Source organism: Sinocyclocheilus grahami, unplaced genomic scaffold (assembly GCF_001515645.1).
Source record: "Sinocyclocheilus grahami isolate Dianchi unplaced genomic scaffold, SAMN03320097.WGS_v1.1 scaffold373.1, whole genome shotgun sequence".
Taxonomy (NCBI): domain Eukaryota; kingdom Metazoa; phylum Chordata; class Actinopteri; order Cypriniformes; family Cyprinidae; genus Sinocyclocheilus; species Sinocyclocheilus grahami.
In genome coordinates, this window is record NW_015505552.1 from 57,815 (window position 1) to 79,375 (window position 21,561).

The 21,561-nt window shown below is 36.9% G+C and overlaps 1 protein-coding gene across 4 annotated transcripts in view; it reads left to right on the forward strand.

The window, feature by feature from the left end:
• Nucleotides 1-12: 12 nt before the first annotated feature.
• Nucleotides 13-21,561, forward strand: part of LOC107549458 (protein tweety homolog 1-like) — a 28,061-nt gene continuing 6,512 nt past the window's right edge. The window contains exons 1-12 of one of the 4 annotated variants that reach the window (XM_016230534.1): nt 13-1,207; nt 4,573-4,742; nt 9,779-9,990; nt 11,789-11,900; nt 12,400-12,740; nt 14,189-14,284; nt 14,532-14,604; nt 16,181-16,256; nt 18,902-18,957; nt 20,892-20,984; nt 21,114-21,206; nt 21,325-21,464. In XM_016230534.1, coding sequence (XP_016086020.1) covers nt 4,608-4,742; nt 9,779-9,990; nt 11,789-11,900; nt 12,400-12,740; nt 14,189-14,284; nt 14,532-14,604; nt 16,181-16,256; nt 18,902-18,957; nt 20,892-20,984; nt 21,114-21,206; nt 21,325-21,464 — 1,427 coding nt within the window. In that variant the 5' untranslated portion in view covers nt 13-1,207; nt 4,573-4,607. Of the gene's footprint in view, nt 1,208-4,572; nt 4,743-9,778; nt 9,991-11,788; nt 11,901-12,399; nt 12,741-14,188; nt 14,285-14,531; nt 14,605-16,180; nt 16,257-17,636; nt 17,713-18,901; nt 18,958-20,891; nt 20,985-21,113; nt 21,207-21,324; nt 21,465-21,561 lie in introns of all 4 variants that reach the window. The other 3 variants (XM_016230535.1, XM_016230533.1, XM_016230536.1) reach the window with 3 other exon arrangements.

Below are 21,561 nucleotides of genomic sequence, written 5' to 3' on the forward strand. Positions count from 1 at the left end.
CCCCCCCCCCCACCCCATACTCCCTTGGCACACAGATACCCATCTCTTCATCCCTCGCTCGTTCTGTTGTTTTCATTGTATTTTTTTTTTATTAATCCCCCTATCTAGGTTAAACCTCCCGGGCCACCGAGAGTCTAGCATCTCTTCAACCCTTCCTTTCACCGCCCATCACCTACTTCATTTGTGGTTAAAGAGTGCATTAAATAATCATAATAAGCATTAATGGGGATTCCCTGAGAATTGAAGCCAAACTGCATGGATTACATTAGGAAAACCTTGTGGCATGTCGTTATTGTCTTTTTTTATTCTTTAATTTGACAAAAGAGCCTCTTGTATGTGGTTTTCTCACAACTAATCACCTTTCTTTCCATCTCTGTCATTATGTGATGTCATGCACTCGGTCTAAATACAGTACATGTGTAAATCCCTCCATCCCTTTTTGTCTCTTGCACACAAACACCCACAGTGAGTGTGAGAGAGAGAGAGAGAGAGAGAGAGCCAAGTTCAGTCCTGATCATTGGGACCCTCAGGACCACACCAATTTAAATCTTCCATTCACTTGCTTAAGTTAGACTCAAATGTGTTTGAATATGGTATAATTAAAATAAATATACCGATTTCTATCCCCACAATATAAATAGCTTTTTTATTAGCTATAGTTGTTAGTATTTTAAACAAACACTCTGCACTGGAAGGACTTCATTTGCCCCTGGATGTTATGGATTTGCTATTTCTGCAGACAGAACATTTAGTTTTTGTGGGAACGGCATCGACGACATAGTTGTGGATTATTTTAACACGAATTCTGACTGAGAACAATTAATTTAGGAAGTTTTTTTTATTTCAATGACTCTGGGCGTTCTTTCGCGCGACTGTGGACGATGATTCAAGTTCTCCGCGGATTTCAAATCAAGAGTGAAACTGACGGATAGGCGTCGGGATTTGAAGGAGTCGTTCCTCTCTTGAAACATCCCTCAGGGATTCTCGCCTCTCTCCGAAGACCTGTTTCCCATCATCCGTCAGCGAGCACAAAGACCAGGCGCATACTGGAACTGAAAACACTGTAGTTTTCTCCTGAAGCCTTATACAACTCAGGATGCAAACCGTTCCAACGGTCAGCGGGCTCTGTAAACGCATCTAATCGCAAACAAATTCACACGAGCGTGACAGACGTGGAAGCACCCACATTAGGCTGCTGCAAATTAAGGTGGGCAACCGTTTTAAAATGTGCCATATACAATTTTATAGCATATTGTGCGGTTCATTTACAGTGTTAATTGGTCTGCGTGCTAAACATATGACAGTTAATTTATTACGGGAGACCATTCAAACAAAAGATTCTCACAGTGTGTGTTCAAAAGCCAAGACAACGCGCTGTGAGTATGACTGGATATGATTGCCATAAACAAGTATGTAAATCAGCCAGAGAGAATGAGATCGATTGGTCTCGAGCCGGGTCAACTCACACAAGTGCAATCAGCAATCAATTCTGTCCTATTTCGTTTCTAGTGATTCTGAAGTTTTCATCGATATCTATTAGATTAGCATCAGTCCTGTTGTGTGGATGATTGTATATTTATAAATACCTTCATAATGAGCTCCGTTAGTCATTGACACTACACACAACTCAATGCAAATACAAATAATGGCCCCCTGTGACCTTTATAAACTTGTTTGGACCCTCAGTTGGACCGTCTAGCACCGAAAAATGCCCTCACTCAAGCATAAATGTATATATGGCTGGCTCTATCAATAGTGTGATTTTATATTGACATTTTGGTGTATATCTACATATTGTATGTAATTCTGTAATTCTCAGAAAACACAAGAGCAGGTTTTAGTTGTTTGAGAGCAGGCAGCTTATTTCAACAGAGTATTATAATTTATAATATCCCTTTTTATTGTTAATGCTGTATGACTGACTATAATACTGTCAACATTGGTCTTTTATTGGACAATGATTTCAGATTTATTACGGTCAAGGGGCATTTCAAGCCTTGAATAGCCTATTCATGGAGGTTATTAGTGATTATAATTTGAGATTTTGTATTTATTTATTGCAATAATTTACAGATTTTTTTTACATTTATTTATTTATTTTAGCATGGTTCAGTCTTAGTAACCAATGATTATTCATTTTCTTTATTATATCAAGCTGGCGAATTAATAACACTGACTATAATATGCAGGGAAGTCTAAATATTTTGAGCTTGGAAACCCTACTTCAGATGTTATTAAAAATGTTACAAGGAAATGGCTCCATTTTAGGCTACACATAATAATAATAACATCATACTCATGTCACTTTGTGAAAATTTCATTTGTTATAGTTTATTGCTCATGAAATGAGCTAAGTCACAGATGAACGTTTCCTCATAGTATTATAAAGTGGCAATTCCATCAAATCTAATGAGTTTTCAGTGATCTTAAAATGGCTTATTTTGGATGACAAACCCTCTTGATGACATCATTAGTAATCCTGGAAACAATTTTAGTTTTTTAGTTTTTATTTTGCATACTTATGTTGCGGATAATTATAGTGACGTTAAGGAATTGGATAGATGATGCTAAGTATTATTCAGTCCAGAACAGAAAAGAAAGAAAAAAAGCTAAATGTTTTGTCCCTCTATTGTTCTGCACAACGTTTTTCTTCCTTGCTCCATTTCCAAACTCGCATTATTGCCTTTCCGTTATGCAATGCGAGCCATCCTTATAACAAGCTGACAGAAGACATCATGTTCAGAGGTGCTGTAGTGTTCCAGTTTGAGTCACGGTCTGCATGTTTAACTGTTCCATAACACTGTTTACATTAATTTGGCTTTTATTCCCATTTGCATTTGAAAAGAGGACACTTATAATAATGCTGCACCAATTATACCACAATTCACCAGCTTATTGTCTTGACCCACTGCATGCTGGTAATGTTCTCAAACTGTAAATGAATAGCCTTCAGACATCATTATGAACAAAATGCATCAGACACTAGCATAAGGGTTATTTGTGATGGAGCCTGCAGTTTCTTGGTAATTTAGCGATGTGAGATGTTAACTGTTTTGGGAGGATGAAGTGGATGACAGATGACATATGCAGACCTTAGGAATGAAACTTAAGCCAGTGCTTACGCCATTTCTCTTTTTGGAAGGTTTTTGTTAATCAAATGATCTACCAACTTCTGGCAATGATCGAATTTTGAGGCAGGCCAAGGTTACCTGTTTGTCCAAACCATGCCAGACAGGGAGAGGTTTTTGGTAGAATTTGGAACAATAGCTATTTTAAATTTTTTTTCTGTTTTATGCAGATAGTGGTGCAGAAATTACATTTCAATAGGCCCATCTTTATTTCATAGTGATGTTGAAATCCATAAACCCTAATCAGGTCATAATGACTTTGGAATGTGCAGTATATAAGTTTACAGAAGTTTAATAGTGTTAGAATATATTGCATTTGATTATAAATCAAAATCAGGTTATAAAGTTAATGAAATGGACCCATATAGATCCCATGAAGTAATTAAGGAACACTGGGTCAATGATGAGTTATTAGTGATATACATAGGATCATGAGCTCATAATTAAAATAGAATGTATAGCCTGATGATTTCATAATGAGTCCCATCATGAGGACATGATGATTTCAGAATGTATATGCCCAGATGAGGTCATAATTATTTTGTGACGTATGTCTCATGAAATAATAATGATACTAGAAGGTGCATGCTGCCCTTGTATAATTTGAGTGCATATAGTCCCTCAAAACCCCATAATGATTTTTAAAAAAATGTATTGAGTTCTCATGAGATCTAATGGTTGCTCAGTGTCTGGCTATCTTAGAAACCTCTTCTCTTATCATTGATGATCTAATCACTTAATCCATGTTGTTTTCCCAGTGGACCTCAGTCCTGTTAATGAAAATGTTTGTGTGTGTGTGTGTCTCTACTTAACCTACTTTCCTTTGTTTCTACATTCTCCTCTTTCTTGCTCTTGTTTGTTTTGGAGTCTTTGGGGGTGACATTTTTTCCTCCTTTTTTCACATCAAACGATTACATGTTGATGTGTGATAAAAATCAAACAGAATCAAATCATTTTATTGTCATTCAACCTTATATAAATGTAATGATAAGAGAACAAGTGTAGCCCACACACTACATTTATACTAATAACTTATCTATTTTACAGAATAAACAATATGCACACAACACAAATATTAAAAATGTGATTTAATATTATTTATTTAAATCTGTTTCAGACAATAAATATTGAAATGGTTTGTTATTGCAGTTTTTTAAAAAATAATAATTTATATTTTATAATGGATTTGTATAATTTTTATAGTGGATATACTTCATAGTCTTAGGACACAAGTTAAAAACTTTAAATGTAATCTGTACATAAAAGTAGTAAAAATAAATGATAAAGGCACGGCAAATCGTTTATGAGATGGTTTAACCGTCATTAATAATGAAAAATATCTATATGATGTGTAGATGAAGTGATGTATAGAATATTATATAGCCGACTCAGTCCGATCTTGGTGTGTTCTCTTTATAATTACATGTTTCTCAATCATTTTCAGATACTTGAGAAAGACAGAGGTGGTTTACAGTAGTCATGGCAGCCATAGCAACTGTCCCTAACTACACCCCATCGATATGGGTACGGTTATGCCATGCCATTCCTCGCCTGGACTTGACTCTGCAGACCCGAGGCAGCGTGTTCACTCCAGACAGCTGGGAGTATCAGCAGGTAACCCTCTCTCTCATTCCCGCTCACTTGTCCCCTACCCTCTCCTTGTTTCTCACTTTCAGAAACAATTTTCACACCTGACAGCTGGTGGTGGGTGCACTCATCATTTGGAGCGACACATTTATTTCTGTCTCGTTCTCTATTTTCTCTCCTTTGTGTGCACCCTCTCATTTTGTCTAAATTATATCACATATATGCAATATAATGTATGAACAGTCAGAAATGTATTTTTTCTTGCTGTCAGGAGGAGTATTTTTACCTTGACTCGCACAATATTCTCTCACTCACAGCACTGTTATATTCTAACACAGACTATTAGAGAGACTAAACTGAAGTGTTATAGTCAAAACCATTAAAGGCACTTTTCTGTCTGCAGTTTAAAAATATATTGACTCAAAATTGAGTTTGTATCTCACATTCTCTGATGTTTAGTGGCTAAAGAACCATAGACTTGCAATATCAGAGACTAAAAGCATGATGGACTGATGTAAAAATGATAACTCCATTATGACAGAGACACATTTACTGACATAAGTGTATGTTTCCACATCAGTAAGATATTGATAAAAGATATGAGTATAAATGTCCAGCACTAGGACAGGAACTATGATGCAGTGACTGTGGCTTAAATAAGGGTTAATTTCCATTTTTGGTTCAGAAAGCATTAAATGCTTGTTCGTGAATGCACGTTCCAGAAAGGCTCTTAGTCTAAGGAGGTGATATTTCAGTGACAGGTTATGTATAGTAACATTATAATGCCAGTTAGGTGGTGAGAAATGATTTATGACTGAATCCCTGATTCATCTATTCAACCGATTTAACCATATACCGATTAAATCAGGAACAAAACAAGTGATGTTTTTTATGAATGAGCCATTGAATCGTTCATTTAATGGATTTGTTTAAAACACTGAATTATTCTGTGTGTAGTACTGTGACGTTGTTTGGAATTATTTTCATTCACAGAGAAAAAAACAGACAATGTAACTGGAAATATTGTGTCTAAAATACTAAATATTAGTATTAAAAATACTAAAATATAACTTCTTGTTCATTGAACTTCTAAATAAAAGCTATCTCCTTCTCAGAAACAGTCCAAGACATCATTGCTAGTTCTAACATGACAGATGAACATAACTAATAAGAACATGTTTTAGACACATATTCGCTAGCATATATAAATATATTTTAATTCAAAAAAGTTCAAATAGAAATAGGAATTACATACCCCTGGATGCAAGTACTTTCTCCTATTCCAACCTAAGAATGCAGACTTGCAGAGACAACGATAAGTACGCCTCACCTAAATTGCAGGCTGATTTTCCATAAAAAAGGTGCAACCAATGCAAATGTGGTGCTATCAAAACATCACAACCAGCCTGACAGTGCAACTAGGGTTGTAACGGTATGAGATTTTCACGGTATGATAATCGTCTCAGAAAATATTGCGGTATCACGGTATACGGTATTAAGCAATCAAAACAGGTATTGTTTTTGGTTGAACAAGTGTTTGAAAGAATGTGTTTATTCAAATTTCATTCATCAAAAACAAGTAATTTCATCACTGATTATTTATTAGTTTAACAACTTATATTTATTATTAATAATTCATAAAAATTCATAAATTCTGGTTTGACTTAATTTTTCTGGATTCTGTACTTTTATGATTTAATACAAATATACTATCAAAAATGGTGGTAGTGAAATTAATGCATAAAACTAACAATTTAACTCATTTTTAAAAATGTAATCAAATAAAAATAACCTTTATCCTTTTATGCTTTTGCAAAGGGCTGCACAACAGAGATTTACTAAATAAAAATGAGGGAAAAAATTATATTCCTTACACATTTTTATGTAAATTATTATTATTATTTTAGAAGTAGGCTACATTATAGTACAATCGTAATTTCTGTCAATTTCTTCGAGTTAAAAAGCGTACCTTTATTTTGACGGGTTGTAGTGAAGAGCTTTGAGTGTCAGAATGTATTTGACAGTGGTTTTCTCAAATAAAATGATGAAATGATTATTAATTGTTCTCTCAGTGAGGCCCTCAGTGTTTGTGTTCACGTCCTCAGATATTGAGACAGCAGGCGCTGTTAAACACTATGAGTGGCGATAAAGTGAACATGGAGCACTTTGCATTCACAATGCACATTAAGGGGGGGGGGGGGGGGGGGGGTGTGGGGGGGGGGTGGGGGGGGGGGGGGGGGGGGGGGGGGGGGGGGGGGGGGGGGGGGGGGGGGGGGGCTGTCCTGGCGCCTGGCACCCCTCTGGCGCCGGGCCTGACAGAAATCATAAGGCTTTAACCTTAAGTTATAATTGGGACATAGCTGTATCTGCACGGAGGGATGGTGTTCTGAAATATAGGTAAACATGTTCGATGTGTTTCCTCTTTTTGCAGCCGCTTTCCAACCACAGTGTTTGCAAACTGTGTCTGTCCTCGAGGACAAATAAGCGTCCGTCTTTTCTATATCCAAAGTATTCCCATACTGCCAATTTTATCTCATATTTCGATGTGGGATAGAGATTAGAGATAACGGCCTCTTTCTCTGATGTTGTCTCCGCTGTACGTGTGGGTGGAGCAAGAGAACAGTTAAGTGGAAAGTTGTTGCCTAGGCGCAGGTGAGATTCTGCATCTGTTATTTTCTCCCAATATCATAGATAAGCAAATGTACACGGTATGATAATCATACGCATTTACATCGTGGTATATCGTCATATCGTTACAACCCTAAGTGCAACATCAACTATTATAATGCATATGTTTGCTGTATGTTTGTCTGACAAATGAGGGACAGACCTGTTTAAAATCAGTCAATATAGAGTGCTTCTTCAGTGGCCTTGCATGGTTCCAGAAGTATTTTCCACATTCTTCTGCCCATAGGAATTTTTTTTAAAGTCTGTTAAAGAGTTATAAGCCATTCAAATAGAAGTTTGTATTTGTAATGCTGTGATTCACCTCGGAATTCTGAAGGAATTCTGCATTACAAAGACTTAAGGCTATTACTTTAGAATATTTTATTATACAAGTATGTAAGTATTGAAACAATGTAGTTTACTTTTATTACAAAATAACAAGATACTAGTATGCAAATACTAGTAGTTTACAAGTGTAGGGAGACTCTCAATTGCATCTGTTGCAGTGCTTCACGAAGTGGTTGATCACTGCAGAGCTCCTTTAGCATAGTCATTTGCCACGATTCTGATTGGTAGATATTTCTCTGCAGGATCATGGTTAGTGCATTTCTTCATTGGGAATTGCACTGTAAAACATGATTTTGTTTGAAATAATTCAGATAAAATAACTTCAAAAGAAGTGTTAATCATTGATAAACAACATCTTCGCTCGTGGTAGATCTGTTTTTAAATTAACGTTAAAAGTCAATGCCTCTATGGAGAAAACAAATGGGATTTTTACTTCTGTTGCTATTTTGTTCAATTCCATTTGATAATGCTAGCCAAAGCAGAAATTAAACAGCCGTTGTAAGGTTACTCTTAAAAAAAAAAAAGAAATAACTTCACCACAAATTGATAAAGTTGTAAGAGGCAAAGCCAGATTATGCTTGGATGCTTGAATAGGTTTACAGGATAAGACACGGATGATAAGAGAAAGATGTGCTGAGAAATAACAGACCGTGAGAGAGCAAGAGAGGAGAAACGAGAGAGCGAAATACTCGTGGATATTAGTGGGAATTGGGAAGAGAGGGAAAATCAACGAAGAGCAGAGGGAGCGAGAGATGAAAAACAAGAGAGAGAAGCAGTGAATGTATTTAAGTAGGTCACAGATTATTAATAGAGATCCAGTGGCGTGGATAAAAAGAAAGAAAGGGGGAAAACAGTGAGGGATGAGTGAGCGGAAGAGAAAGCATGGAGAGAAACCGCGGGGAAAAGAGAGAGTGGGGAGAGAGTGATAGAGAGAGAAACTGAGGAAGATGGATTGGGAACAGACTAAAGATGAATAGTATATGAAACATGAATACACAATATGTGTTTGAATCCAGCGGAAAGCTTTAATTACACCTCCTCTTTCTCTCTCTTTGAGTGGAGCATCCATGCTGTATTAGCCAATAAGATCAAAGAGACATCCTCCATTTTATGTCACACTGCTTTCTATACAATACATGCATGTGCTTGAATGCTATGCAGCTATGCAGTATGTATATTCTGTGCTAATTTTTATAATGAAAAGAATTTGTTGCAGGATTTTCTAATTTTCACTCAGACATTCCCATATGAAACTGTAATATATGTACATGTATTACATTTCCATATATGAAATAAACGGTCACATATATAAAACCTATTAGAAATTTGAACATTTTCATATAGTAACATATATAACTAGCCCATACAATGCATGTTTATGCATGTGAAAACACGACAATACATGTTGATGATATTATTTAGGTAAATATAACAGATATACATGTATTAAAAAAAAAAGACAAAACCATATATAAACATACAGATTTTTTGTGTGTGTGTATATATATAATTATTATTATTATTACCACATGTACATATACACATTTTACTATGGGGATTTTATGTGTTTTATCTCCATCTACCCAGAGACTGTACGAATGAGAAAATTATATATAGGTAATATGTGTATCAATATCACATATTGTATTGTCATATATTACATTTCTGTTTGGGTTGCTGTTAAATTTCACAAATAAACAAGTAATTGTGACTAACTTGAATTAACAAGTACATTGAATTAAAAATGAAAATTTGAAGTAGACAGACTGAAATAGTGTTTTCTTGTAAAACATACTCCAATAATCTTTGTATTATTTACAACTTTGAAAAGTATTTATTTACAGTGTACCCTAAAATTTGAGTTGAATGATAATCAGATTCAATACTTGATTTCAAATCCATTGCTGATTGTTTTTTTAATACCAATGACACCATCTAAAATCTGATATCATGTGGTAGACCAGCTAATACTCAGTAAAATATATATGTAATAATAAAGTCTTGGTTGTCCTTTCTTCTTACTCATTCTCCATCCTCTCTTTCCACAGACTCTTCTGGTCCTTTCCAGCTTCTCTGCCATTGCTCTCGTCCTCTCGTTACTTGTAGTTCTCTCCTTCCTCATCCACTACTGCTGCTGCCATTGTGGTGAGGGCGGCCGGGATGCAGAGGAAGAGGAGGAAGACGATGATGCCAGCGGCAGAAAGGGGCGGGGCATCTGCTGTGTCACATGGGTATCGGTTGCAGCCGTCACATTGTGTTGGTAATGCCTGTTAATGACAGTAATTTTCAGATGCCAGTGATTACTCTCTGTGGAGCAGACATTTTTAACTCAAAAGATAATAAAAGCTCATGAACAAGCAGTACTGCAAAACACATCTTTAAGATTTGTCATGCTTTTATGGTTCGCCCTTCTGGCACGATAGTCATACGATGCAAAAATTATATTTTATATTTTTCGAGTAAAGGTGCGGTCACAATAGACTTTGTGCTCGATTCAGTTCAATTTATACACATGTGAAGTACAGAGCAGAATACCAGAGAAAAGTTTAGTGAATAAAATAAAATATTAAAAATGTTCCCTATTGTATTTAACTCACTCCATATTGTGCTTTCACACATCAGAGTGCAGAATAAGAAAACTTTTCAGGGCTTCTCTTATTAGCAGCAACCTTAAACTTACTGTCCATATCTGTAAAAGCTAAACAGTAGCTTTTTTCCCCCCACTTCTAGACTTGCATTATAAAGATATCATGCTTTGTTGTAAATAAAGCTCTGTTTCATTTGCACATTTGCAAGGGATGGTTTCCTTCAATTATGTTCTCTCAGTACACATACTGGCAGAACACCAACCCATTTCATATATTCAGGGCAATGAATATGAAACCCAATGCTTTTTCATGCCTCATTGATCTGAACCATTAGCATGATGTATTAATGTTCTTGAAGTCACACATAAATTGTTTGTGTAAATTAGCATTGTTTCTGTGAGAACTGGTTTGGTTTGCTCTATGCATGATGCAAACGTTCTGATGCGGCACGTGTTCCGCCCCCATGACATCACCCCCTTCCCATCCACTTTGGCCTCTTTTCTGAAGGATTCTGAAGCTAGACACTGATTTACAGATGACTGCATATATGCATGCACACCTTTACTGCTTACATTGCGATTATATTTTCGAAATACACATTTCTGCTTGCTTTGGCTTAATCTGGGTCAAACAGTTAGCGAGAGGCTGAGATTTGCTATTTTTAGCAGGTTGGAAAGGATTGGACAAGCATCTGGCCCAAGCATTAATCTGAATATTTGAATGTGAAATAGATATGTAAATGAGTGAATTTTCAATGTTGTTGATTTGGATTCCTATGCTCTTTAGTGTGTTTGCATTGAAACCATTTAATATGAATACTACCATTTAAAAGTTTGGTATCTTTCTAACAAATTTATACTTTTATTCAGCAAGGATGCATTACATTGATCATATGTGACACTGACAGTAAAGATATTTAAATATTGTTAAAAAGATTTCTATTTTGAGTAAATGCTTTTGTTTTGAAACTTCTATCTAACAAAGAATCCTAGAAAGAAAAAGTTTCGCACAAATATTGAGCAGCACAACTTTTTTCAACATTTTTAATTATAAGAAATGTTTCTTGAGCACCAAATCAGCATATTAGAACGATTTCTGAAGGATCATGCGACACTGAAGACTGGAGAAATTATTGCTGAAAATTCAGCTTTGCCATGATGGGAATAAATTACATTTTATTTCACACAGTGTAATTATATTTCTCAGTATTACAGTTTGTTCTGTATTTTTGATCAAATAAATGCAGCCTTGTTGAGCATAAGAGACTTCTTTCAAAAACATTAAAAAAAAATCACCGACCCCAAACTTTAAGTGTAAATGTACATAATCTATCTTAAATACCAGTGTGTCTCATTTTGTTTTCCTCTCTCCCTTTTTTGATTCCCTGTTCATGTTCTCTTTCTTCCCTCTCACTTTCTCTTTCTTTGTCTTCTCTCCTTGTTTCCTTGTTCATATTTCTGCTTTTTGTAGTGTTGCCATAGGCATCGGTTTCTACGGCAACAGTGAGGCGAACGATGGGATGTATCAGTTGACCTCATCCTTGCTCACTGCCAATTACACACTGGCTTCCATCGATCTTCTGGTGAGAACACAAATGCACACACACACACACACACTCATACATACACAAAAGCTTATTCCATCAATCTCCTTAAGCACCAGGTGACCAAAATAAATGCAGGACGTTCAGAAAACACACTAAATGGTTTTATTACACTGTGATTGCAAGTAAGCGATCGGGGGAATTCAGAGTGAGAGAGTGTTTGAACGTGTTTTTGTGTGAACAAGTGAGATCTCTCCGGGTATTGATTTAGCTGGTTGCTCATATGGTCAATCAATGAATGCACGTCAATCTGATTAATGACCTACTTTACTTCTACTGTACTGTTATAAGTCCCTCTCCCTCCATTGCAACTTTTTCCATTCAATTTAATTGTCCTTTATCTTCCACATATCTTTTCCACTACTCTTTTCTTTTGTATTCCAAGCTATACTGTTCATATATTAGATCTGGATACAAATGCATTGGGTTAATGCCATAATTCAAAGCAAAGGATCTTTGAATCCTCTTGCATACCCAGGTTTCAGACACCGTAGTCGGGCTGCAGCAGTCTGTCTCAGGGCCCTTGACCTCCATGGAGGAAGTGTTCGGTGGACATAAGCCGGCACTCGTGCCCACACGCTCCTGCAGGCGTCTGTCAGAGCGAGTCATGTCTCTCCTCTCCAACCTGACACTGGGAAGAGGTCTGATCCCCATTGCAGATGGATTTTACAGGGCAAATGGAAGTGAAAGCATAGTGGCAGCGCTCACCCCAGCACCTCCTTCTGTAGCCCCCACTCTCAGTCCATCCGCCAACAGCATTCCTGCACCCTTCTCCCCTGGCTGGGCAGCAAACACACTCATGGTGAATGAAGACTACAGGTGAGGAGACATCAAAGACATGAGTGCTAATAGAAAAAGAAAACGTTTGTGAGTTCACTGCTTATAAATGCTGATATTCAACTGATTAAAAATATATCACAATATGCTTAAAGGGCCATATTCGATGCCTTTATGACTTTTTATTCAAGATTTTTGAAGCTTAGTTTTTATGTTTAAATATATATTTAGGTGGTCATAAATTTTGTCATTAATCACTCGTCGTTCCATAACCAGTAAGACCTTCGTTCATCTTCAGAACACAAATTAAGATATTTTTGATGAAATCCGAGAGCTTTCTGACCCTCCATAGATGGCAACGCAACTGAAATGTCGAAGGCCCAGAAAGGTAGTAAGGACATCGATAAAATAGACCATGTGACATCAGTGGTTCAACCGTAATCTTATGAAGCTACCGAAATGTTTTGAATACTTTTTGTGTGCAAAAAAGACAAAAACAACGACTTTATTAATAAACAATTTCTTCTCTTCCATGTCAGTCTTCAACGCGTGTTCATGACAGTACCACAGCACATGTGTGTGCATTTCTCTGCCTGCAAACAAGATGCAGGGCATCCAGGTGTTCTGTGCGTACAAAAGGTATGCTTGTAGCTTCAGAAAACGGTTCAGCCACTGATGTCACATGGACTGTTTTAACGATGTCCTTACTACGTTTCTGGGCCTTGAATGTGTCAGTTGCGTTGCTGTCTATGCAGGGTCAGAAAGCTCTAGGATTTCATAAAAAATATCTTGATTTGTGTTCCGAAGATAAATGAAGGTCTTACAAGTTAGGAACGACATGAGGGTGAGTAATTACTGACAGAATTTTCATTTTTGGGTGAACTATCCCTTTATTTTAAAATGTCATTTATTCCTATGATGGCAAAGCTGAATTTTCAGCAGCCAGACTGGCACAAGCAACATTTCCTCTTATTATCAATGTTGAAAACAGTTGTGCTGCCTAATATTTTTGTGAAAACTCTTTTCAGTATATATTATCCACTCTCAGAAAAAGAAATGTACAAAACATGTACTACAGCTTGACACTGGGGCAGTACCCTCAAAGGGACACCTTTGTACCTTCTTTACTCATAAAGTTGTCATATTAAGGTAGTAATATGTACTATTATGAACGTTTTCGGGGGAAAAGGTACAAACGTGTCTCTTTATGGGTACTGCCCAAGTAACAAAGTACAATTTTTGCACTTTTTTTCCCCCTGAGATTGTAAAAAACAACTTTTTTCAACTGCATTATGCAAATGAAAATATGAATAAATGATGAATGAGAGGGGAAAATAAGAAAATAATGCAAAATTAATTGGGTTTCTGCAGTAGTACACTTTCTCATTTTCTCTATCTGCATTTTGCAGGTGTGACAAAAATTTATTTTGGACTCTGGGTGTAGGTTTTGAGATTTCACCATATTGAAGATGGCTGTGTTTGTTGTTTAGGTGGCTGTCATACGTGCTGCTGCTTTTACTGGATCTGGTGGTGTGTTTCTTTATTCTTCTGGGTTTAGCCAAACAGGCCCGCTGGCTACTTATTCTGTGAGTAACAATCACTGCTGACCTGCTTTAAGTGTTTAGTAGTCTTGACAATGCACAGCATTTTTGCATAATGTAAATCAAACATAAGCGTTCACAGTAGTGTGCTTGTTATGTATATTATGTATCTGAAATCCCCAAGATAGAAAATGCTTGCAGAAAATGGATTTTATTTTTGCTTACTGACACCCACTCTGGCACAGAGAGGCAGATGGTAAAAATGTGTTTGTGTGTATGCACTCATTTGCAGGATGACAGTGCTGGCCTGGTTGGCTCTGTTTCTGAGTTGGGGATCTCTCGGCCTGGAGACAGCCACAGTGGTGGTGAGTATTCAGGCAACGTCTATCCCGACAGAAAAACAACAGCTCTCTGCAAGCGGACATCCAGCACAGAATACCGCCATCTGTGTGTGAATGAGTGTGTGTGAGAGTGTGTCAGTGCGCTTTGCGGAGACATCACAAAAAAATCCAGACAATTAAAAGGTCACACCAGCCAAGATGCAGTCACTTATTGTGTGCTTATGAAAAAGGGAGAGAGGAATAGAGTGTGTTTGTGCATGTTATAATGAAAAAGGTTTTCCACTCTGGGAACTCAGCAGTCATGGCACAATCCCAAAAAGGCAGAAAAATAGGGCAGAGATTAAGGATGCTGCGTTGAAGATGAGCATAAGAGGTCTTAAAAGCAACAGGAAAAGAAACGAGTGAGAGAGTGACGTTGAGTGTTTCAGAGAGGAATACAGCAGTAATGGACTTAAAACAGGAAAGAAAAAATATATAAGTGTAAAAATACAAATGCAAATAAACAACCGTTCAAAAGTTTGGAGGCAGTAGGATTTTTTAAAAGAAATTAATTATTTTATTCAGCAAAGATGCATTAAAATGATCAAAAGTGGCAGTGAAGGCATTTATATTTCTTTTAACGCAAAAATATTAATATTAAGCACCAAATAAGTATATTACTGATTTCTGAATAATTAAAATGATTTCTGAAGGCTGGAGTAATGGCTGCTGAAAATTCAGCTTTACCATCATAGGAATAAATTACATTTCGAAATATATTAAAATATAAAATAGTTATTTTAAATTGCAAATTTGCAATAATATTTAAAAATATTACTGTGTTTTTGATCAAATAAATGCAGCCTTGGTGTGCATAAAAGAAAAAAAAACAAGTCTAAATGAGTTGAATTACTGAAATAAATGAACTTTTACATGACATTCTAATTTATTGAGATGCACCTGTATGTAGGATAAATGTTATGTCACCAATATTAACCTGACCCAAAATCTTAATGGCAATGCCGATGATGTGAAAAAGAGAACGAAAGAAAGAATGAAAGAAAGTGACAGGAAGAGATGGCAGTTGCTGGCCTTCAAAACAAGTGTTTCATTGTCCAAATCCAGCCAGCGTGAACAATTGCCTAGTATTCCCTCTTTATTATATATATATATATATACACACACTCTCTCTCTCACACACACACACACACACACACACACACACACACACACACACTCTCTCACGTTTTCTGTCCTCTTTTGTCTCTCTCTCTTTCTCCTGACCCTCTTTAGTCCTCTTATGAAGCTCTTGGTAATATTGAGTCCTATTCACTTTGATTAATCACCCAGATTCCATAAGGGAATGCAAGTGTGCTAAAGAGACAGACAGTGCAGTGTGGACAAGAGGAAAGATGGAAAACTGGTTGAGGGATGAGAAAAAAAGAGATTATAGGGGCAGTTTGTATGTGTCAGTGAATACTGTAGATCAATAGCAGTCAGAGCCGTGGGACAGAGAGACTGAGGGAAGTATGTCACTTGGTCACTGTGCCACACTGTTAACATCTCTCTTCTATATTTGCTTTTGCTCAATTCCCTTTCTTGCTCTCTTTTTCTCTCTCAGGCCCTGAGTGATTTTTGCTTTGACCCGAACACTTTTGTGCTTAACTCCACTCACTTCAACTCTAGGACAAGCACAGGTGCTGTAAAGCTTTTTCATATGCAATTTCTCTGTTTCAAAACCTATTGAGCTGCCTACATAGGCAGAATTGTAGGGCATCAGTTACACTCCCAATGTGAAGGCTGTACAAAAAGGCAGGTTAATCAGCTCACATTAGCAAAATTTAGTGTAAAATAGTGTAGCGATACACAAAGCACTGCTTACACAGAAGTCAGTTTCAAACCAAGCAACTTTCTGTTAATCAATGCAGTGAATCCACTGTGAAGTCTGTGGAGAAATCATTTACCCTCACACAAAATTCCCGATTGCTATTAAAATGACTGGATTTCGCTAAAATTAGCCAAACAACGGTAAATGTGACTGCACCTTATCCTGCCTTCTAAGATACCTAGATACCTTTGAGACAAATTCTATTAAAAGGAGGCCCAACCAAGTATTGAGTACATGTACAGTAAATGAACATACTTTCCAAAAGGCCAACAATTTACTAAACATTTTTTTTTATTGGTCTTATGAAGTATTCTAATTTGTTGAGATAGTGAATTGGTGGGTTTTTGTGAAATGTGAGCCAAAATCATCACAATTAAAAGAACCAAAGACTTAAACTACTTCAGTCTGTGTGCATTGAATTTATTTAATACACGAGTTTCATAATTTGAGTTGAATTACTGAAATAAATGAACTTTTACATGACATTCTAATTTATTGAGATGCACCTGTATGTAGGATAAATGTTATGTCACCAATATTAACCTGACCCAAAATCTTAATGGCAATGCCGATGATGTGAAAAAGAGAACGAAAGAAAGAATGAAAGAAAGTGACAGGAAGAGATGGCAGTTGCTGGCCTTCAAAACAAGTGTTTCATTGTCCAAATCCAGCCAGCGTGAACAATTGCCTAGTATTCCCTCTTTATTATATATATATATATATACACACACTCTCTCTCACACACACACACACACACACACACACACACACACTCTCTCACGTTTTCTGTCCTCTTTTGTCTCTCTCTCTTTCTCCTGACCCTCTTTAGTCCTCTTATGAAGCTCTTGGTAATATTGAGTCCTATTCACTTTGATTAATCACCCAGATTCCATAAGGGAATGCAAGTGTGCTAAAGAGACAGACAGTGCAGTGTGGACAAGAGGAAAGATGGAAAACTGGTTGAGGGATGAGAAAAAAAGAGATTATAGGGGCAGTTTGTATGTGTCAGTGAATACTGTAGATCAATAGCAGTCAGAGCCGTGGGACAGAGAGACTGAGGGAAGTATGTCACTTGGTCACTGTGTCACACTTTTGACATCTCTCTTCTGTATTTGCTTTTGCTCAATTCCCTTTCTCTCTCTCTCTCTCTCTCTCTCTCTCTCTCTCTCTCTCTTTCTCTCTCTTTCAGGCCCTAAGTGATTTTTGCTTTGACCCAAACACTTTTGTGCTTAACTCCACTCACTTCAACTCTAGGACAAGTACAGGTGCAGTAAACTCTTTCATACACAATTGCTCTGTTTCAAAACCTATTGAGCTGCCTATGTAGGCAGCATTGTAGGGCATCAGTTACTCTCCCAATATGAAGGCTGTACAAGAGGCAGGTTAATTACCGGTAAGTGTGGTACCGAAGATACCTAATTTTAGACAAATTATAATGCAGCATCACAGCATTCTTTGTGGGGAAGGCATTCCCACAATGCATTGCATCGAGCACCATTAAAGAATAACTCAAAGATGGCGGACGAGGTCAAATAAATGTTGATTACGAATATATTTAATTTAAAAACTAGCAATAAAGTCGTTCCATGTAATTAAAATGGGTTAATTTACCCAATATTTTTGTGTGCTATTCTAGCTTAGCTACAATGCTAAAGTCGCATTGGCAAATTGAGTCTCCCATGTGAAGCATAATTTGTGTTTCACATATGTAGTGTTCCAAATCAGCCACTTAGTTTACACTTAGTAGACACATGTTTACATGACAACAATGTAATAAAAACGGGAAGGTTTTTCCTTTGCATTTTTGAAAAGTTTTGCATACAGATGACAAACGATCCCCATTTACACAGATCCATAAATGTGACTAAAAACGCTGTATTATGCAGGCCAGCAGTTGGCGATGTCACACATGTGCATGATGCTACCATTTTCACAAATTTACAAAAAGATGAAAATGGTATTCGTACACTTTTTCAAAAATGTAGATTTTCAGGCCCAAAAACGCCATTGTCGTGTAAATGAATGGCCAAAACGCATATAATGTTTTTTGTTAAAAACACAATTTTTAACATTTATGACATTTAAATACCTCATTAGGTTCCCTGACAGTTAGAATACTGTCTTAGGGGCCATTCACACAGAGCGCATTTTTGCAAGAGCAACACGCATGGAAATGGAATGTAAAAAAAATAATAATTATCTTTATCTAGAAAAAATGAAAAAGTAGACCACTGGAATACAAAACCGTGTTCTGTGTGAACGGCCTTTGGAAGGTAGCTGTCTATGTTGTCAGTAAGCAGTGATACAGCTCACTAAGTTTTGGAACAAGTCTAACTGTCCATCTGCCTTCATCTCTTACGCATACGCAGTCATACCCACGTCTTCAATCTTATTTTTCTCACTCTCTCTCTCTCTCTCTCTCTCTCTCTCTCTCTCGCTCTTCTCTCTAAATAGAAATCCTGGATTATTACCTAACCTGCAGCAGGAAAATGAGCAGCCCTTTTCAACAGGTGCGCAATCTTGTTACATGATGCTGCAGACGGTGATGTCATAGAGATTACTAAAGGAGTAAAAAATGTAATGTTAATGATATCACAAGGCAGAATTCCCCAAATATAAGAAATTATAATGATGTCACAAAGTACAGATTAAGACTAAAAAGCAATGCCAATTATGTCACTGTGGGGATGAACAGAATAAAGAGGATTATGACATTATAATCAAGATTTTGTAATCAAGACCCAGACAGTGTTTTTGGGGGAGCTGATGCATGAAGAATGGAATTTGATGTCGTAAAAGGAAATTATAAGGACAGTGAAATAAGAAAGGCCAGTTTCAAACTGTGAGTTTCACACTGACAGCATTTCTGATGCAAAATAGAACTGCTGCTCTATAGAGAAAAGAAAGTGTAGTGAATATTTCCTTTAATAACGCCCACAAATAATACTTTTATTGAGCCATTGAGAGTTATTATATTACTTCATAAAAGCAATCTCAAATTCACTCTATTTTCTAATTTTAAAAAAACAGTGCTTAAAGGGGTCATATGATGTTTGCTAAAAAGAACATTATTTGGTGTAATGAAATGTTTATGCGGTTTAAGTTTTAAAAAAAACACATTTTCCACATACTGTACATTATTGTTTCTTTTCTATGCCCCGCCTTTCTGAAACGCGTCGATTTTTACAAAGCTCATCTGTCTGAAAAGCGAGGTGTGCTCTGATTGGCCAGCTATCCAGTGCGTTGTGATTGGCCGAATACCGCAAGCGTGTGACGGAAATGTTATGCCCCTTATCATACTGTGATGCCCTGTCCGGCCGGAGTGACGAGACAAAAATATTAAAACCCATTATAAACGAGGCATTTGTTGCATCCAGTGGGGACATAATTACGGATTATAATGACTTATACTGTCTTTTTACGCGTTGCATTGCATCGTGCCGCGTAAACATAAAACCATGTCTGCATTTGTGATCGGAGAAATGACAAACAACAAGCCCTACTCTACACTGCTCAAAACTCGCATTTGAATCGTCAGTGGCAAATTCTTTAAATATAAAAAACGTACACTTACACTTACACTCTGTGAGTCAGAACAGCCGGCATTGTAGTCTACTCTCCCAGGATCAGGAAACAGTCCTCCATAAAATGTGCTGCACACGTCTGAATATTTGGGTTGAACTGGTGTGCAACAGTGTTGTAAATACAACTTAACCACTGATTTCTAGTCGTGTCCTCTTTTGGAAGGCCAGTGGCTGACTCTTAACTTTTATAAAGAATATCTCTTTGGATTTGAGACTTTAGTCTTTGCAACTTTACAGATCTTCTTTATGCACCAAGAGCTTGTAACACTCCAAAGAGAAAGGAAAAATGTAAATCGCATCATATGACCCCTTTAAATGCATGCGGTGTGAAACAATGTTATTTTAGTATCATTTATATACTGTGGTTAATATTTTGAATTAGATTTTTATATGATTATTTTATATTATTAATATTATTTTAATTATTATCATTTTTAATATAAAGTTTTAGTAATTTTGTTCTGTTTTTGTCATTTTAATTTGACAATGTAATATAATGTATTTTTGATTCATTTCCTCATTTATTAGTTATTAGTTATTTTAGTACATAAAGTGAAACTAAATGAAAATGGGAAATGTTGCCTTGCCAGTTAGCTGAAAAAAATATATATATACTGTATTTACATGTATTTATATATTAACATTTGGTTATTAACATTTAGTGGTATAGTTAACATTTATTGTATTTCAAGTAATCAAGTAATGAAAGTAATGTTAGTAATGTTTTTTATATAGTTTTGGTGAATTATAATACCCTTGGTATGAAAGAGGCCTTGTGGGGAATTAAAAATGCAATTACAGTTTTTAGCCTGTGAAATTCAGTTAAATCAGCAAAATTCTGTTTGTTGAACTGGCATAAGATACTGACCCAGTCCCAGAGAGCACTTTCCAGCATCCACTCTCACCTTTCCAGTCTGGAGAGAGACGCCCTCCCACGCTTTCCAAAGGCAGGGGTATGTTAACACTGCTTCTATTGCCATCAATACCACACTATGTCCTTCACTGACAGGAAAGATCAATAGCATCCGTACAGTAAAGTGGACGCAACATGCTGCTTAGCTACTGTGTTATTTCCCTTTTAGAAGTCACTCAGGGAGGTGCAGCAGATCCTCAACACCACTGAGGGCAACTTTCACCAGCTGGTCGCACTTCTCAACTGTCGAGGGCTGAACAAGGTAACCATAGCAACCTGTTTTCCAGCTCAGCCTGACTGCGAGTGAGAGTAATACTCTGCAGTTGAGCTTGATGAGCAAACTGTCTCAATCTACTACTGTTTTCACGTCACTCTCTCAGGATTATGTGGACTCTCTGAAAGGCCTGTGCTATGATGGGATGGAGGGGTTGCTCTATCTTTCGCTGTACTCGTTTCTCTCGGCTTTGGCGTTCACAGCTATTCTTTGCTCCCTCCCTGGAGCCTGGAGGAGTTTCCACAGGTGAGGTGAACTTCATCCCTCCACCCCGTCCAACATCCCATCTGCTGTTGTTTTCATGGCACAATATTCATGGTGTTAGTTATTCTGATTTGTTAAG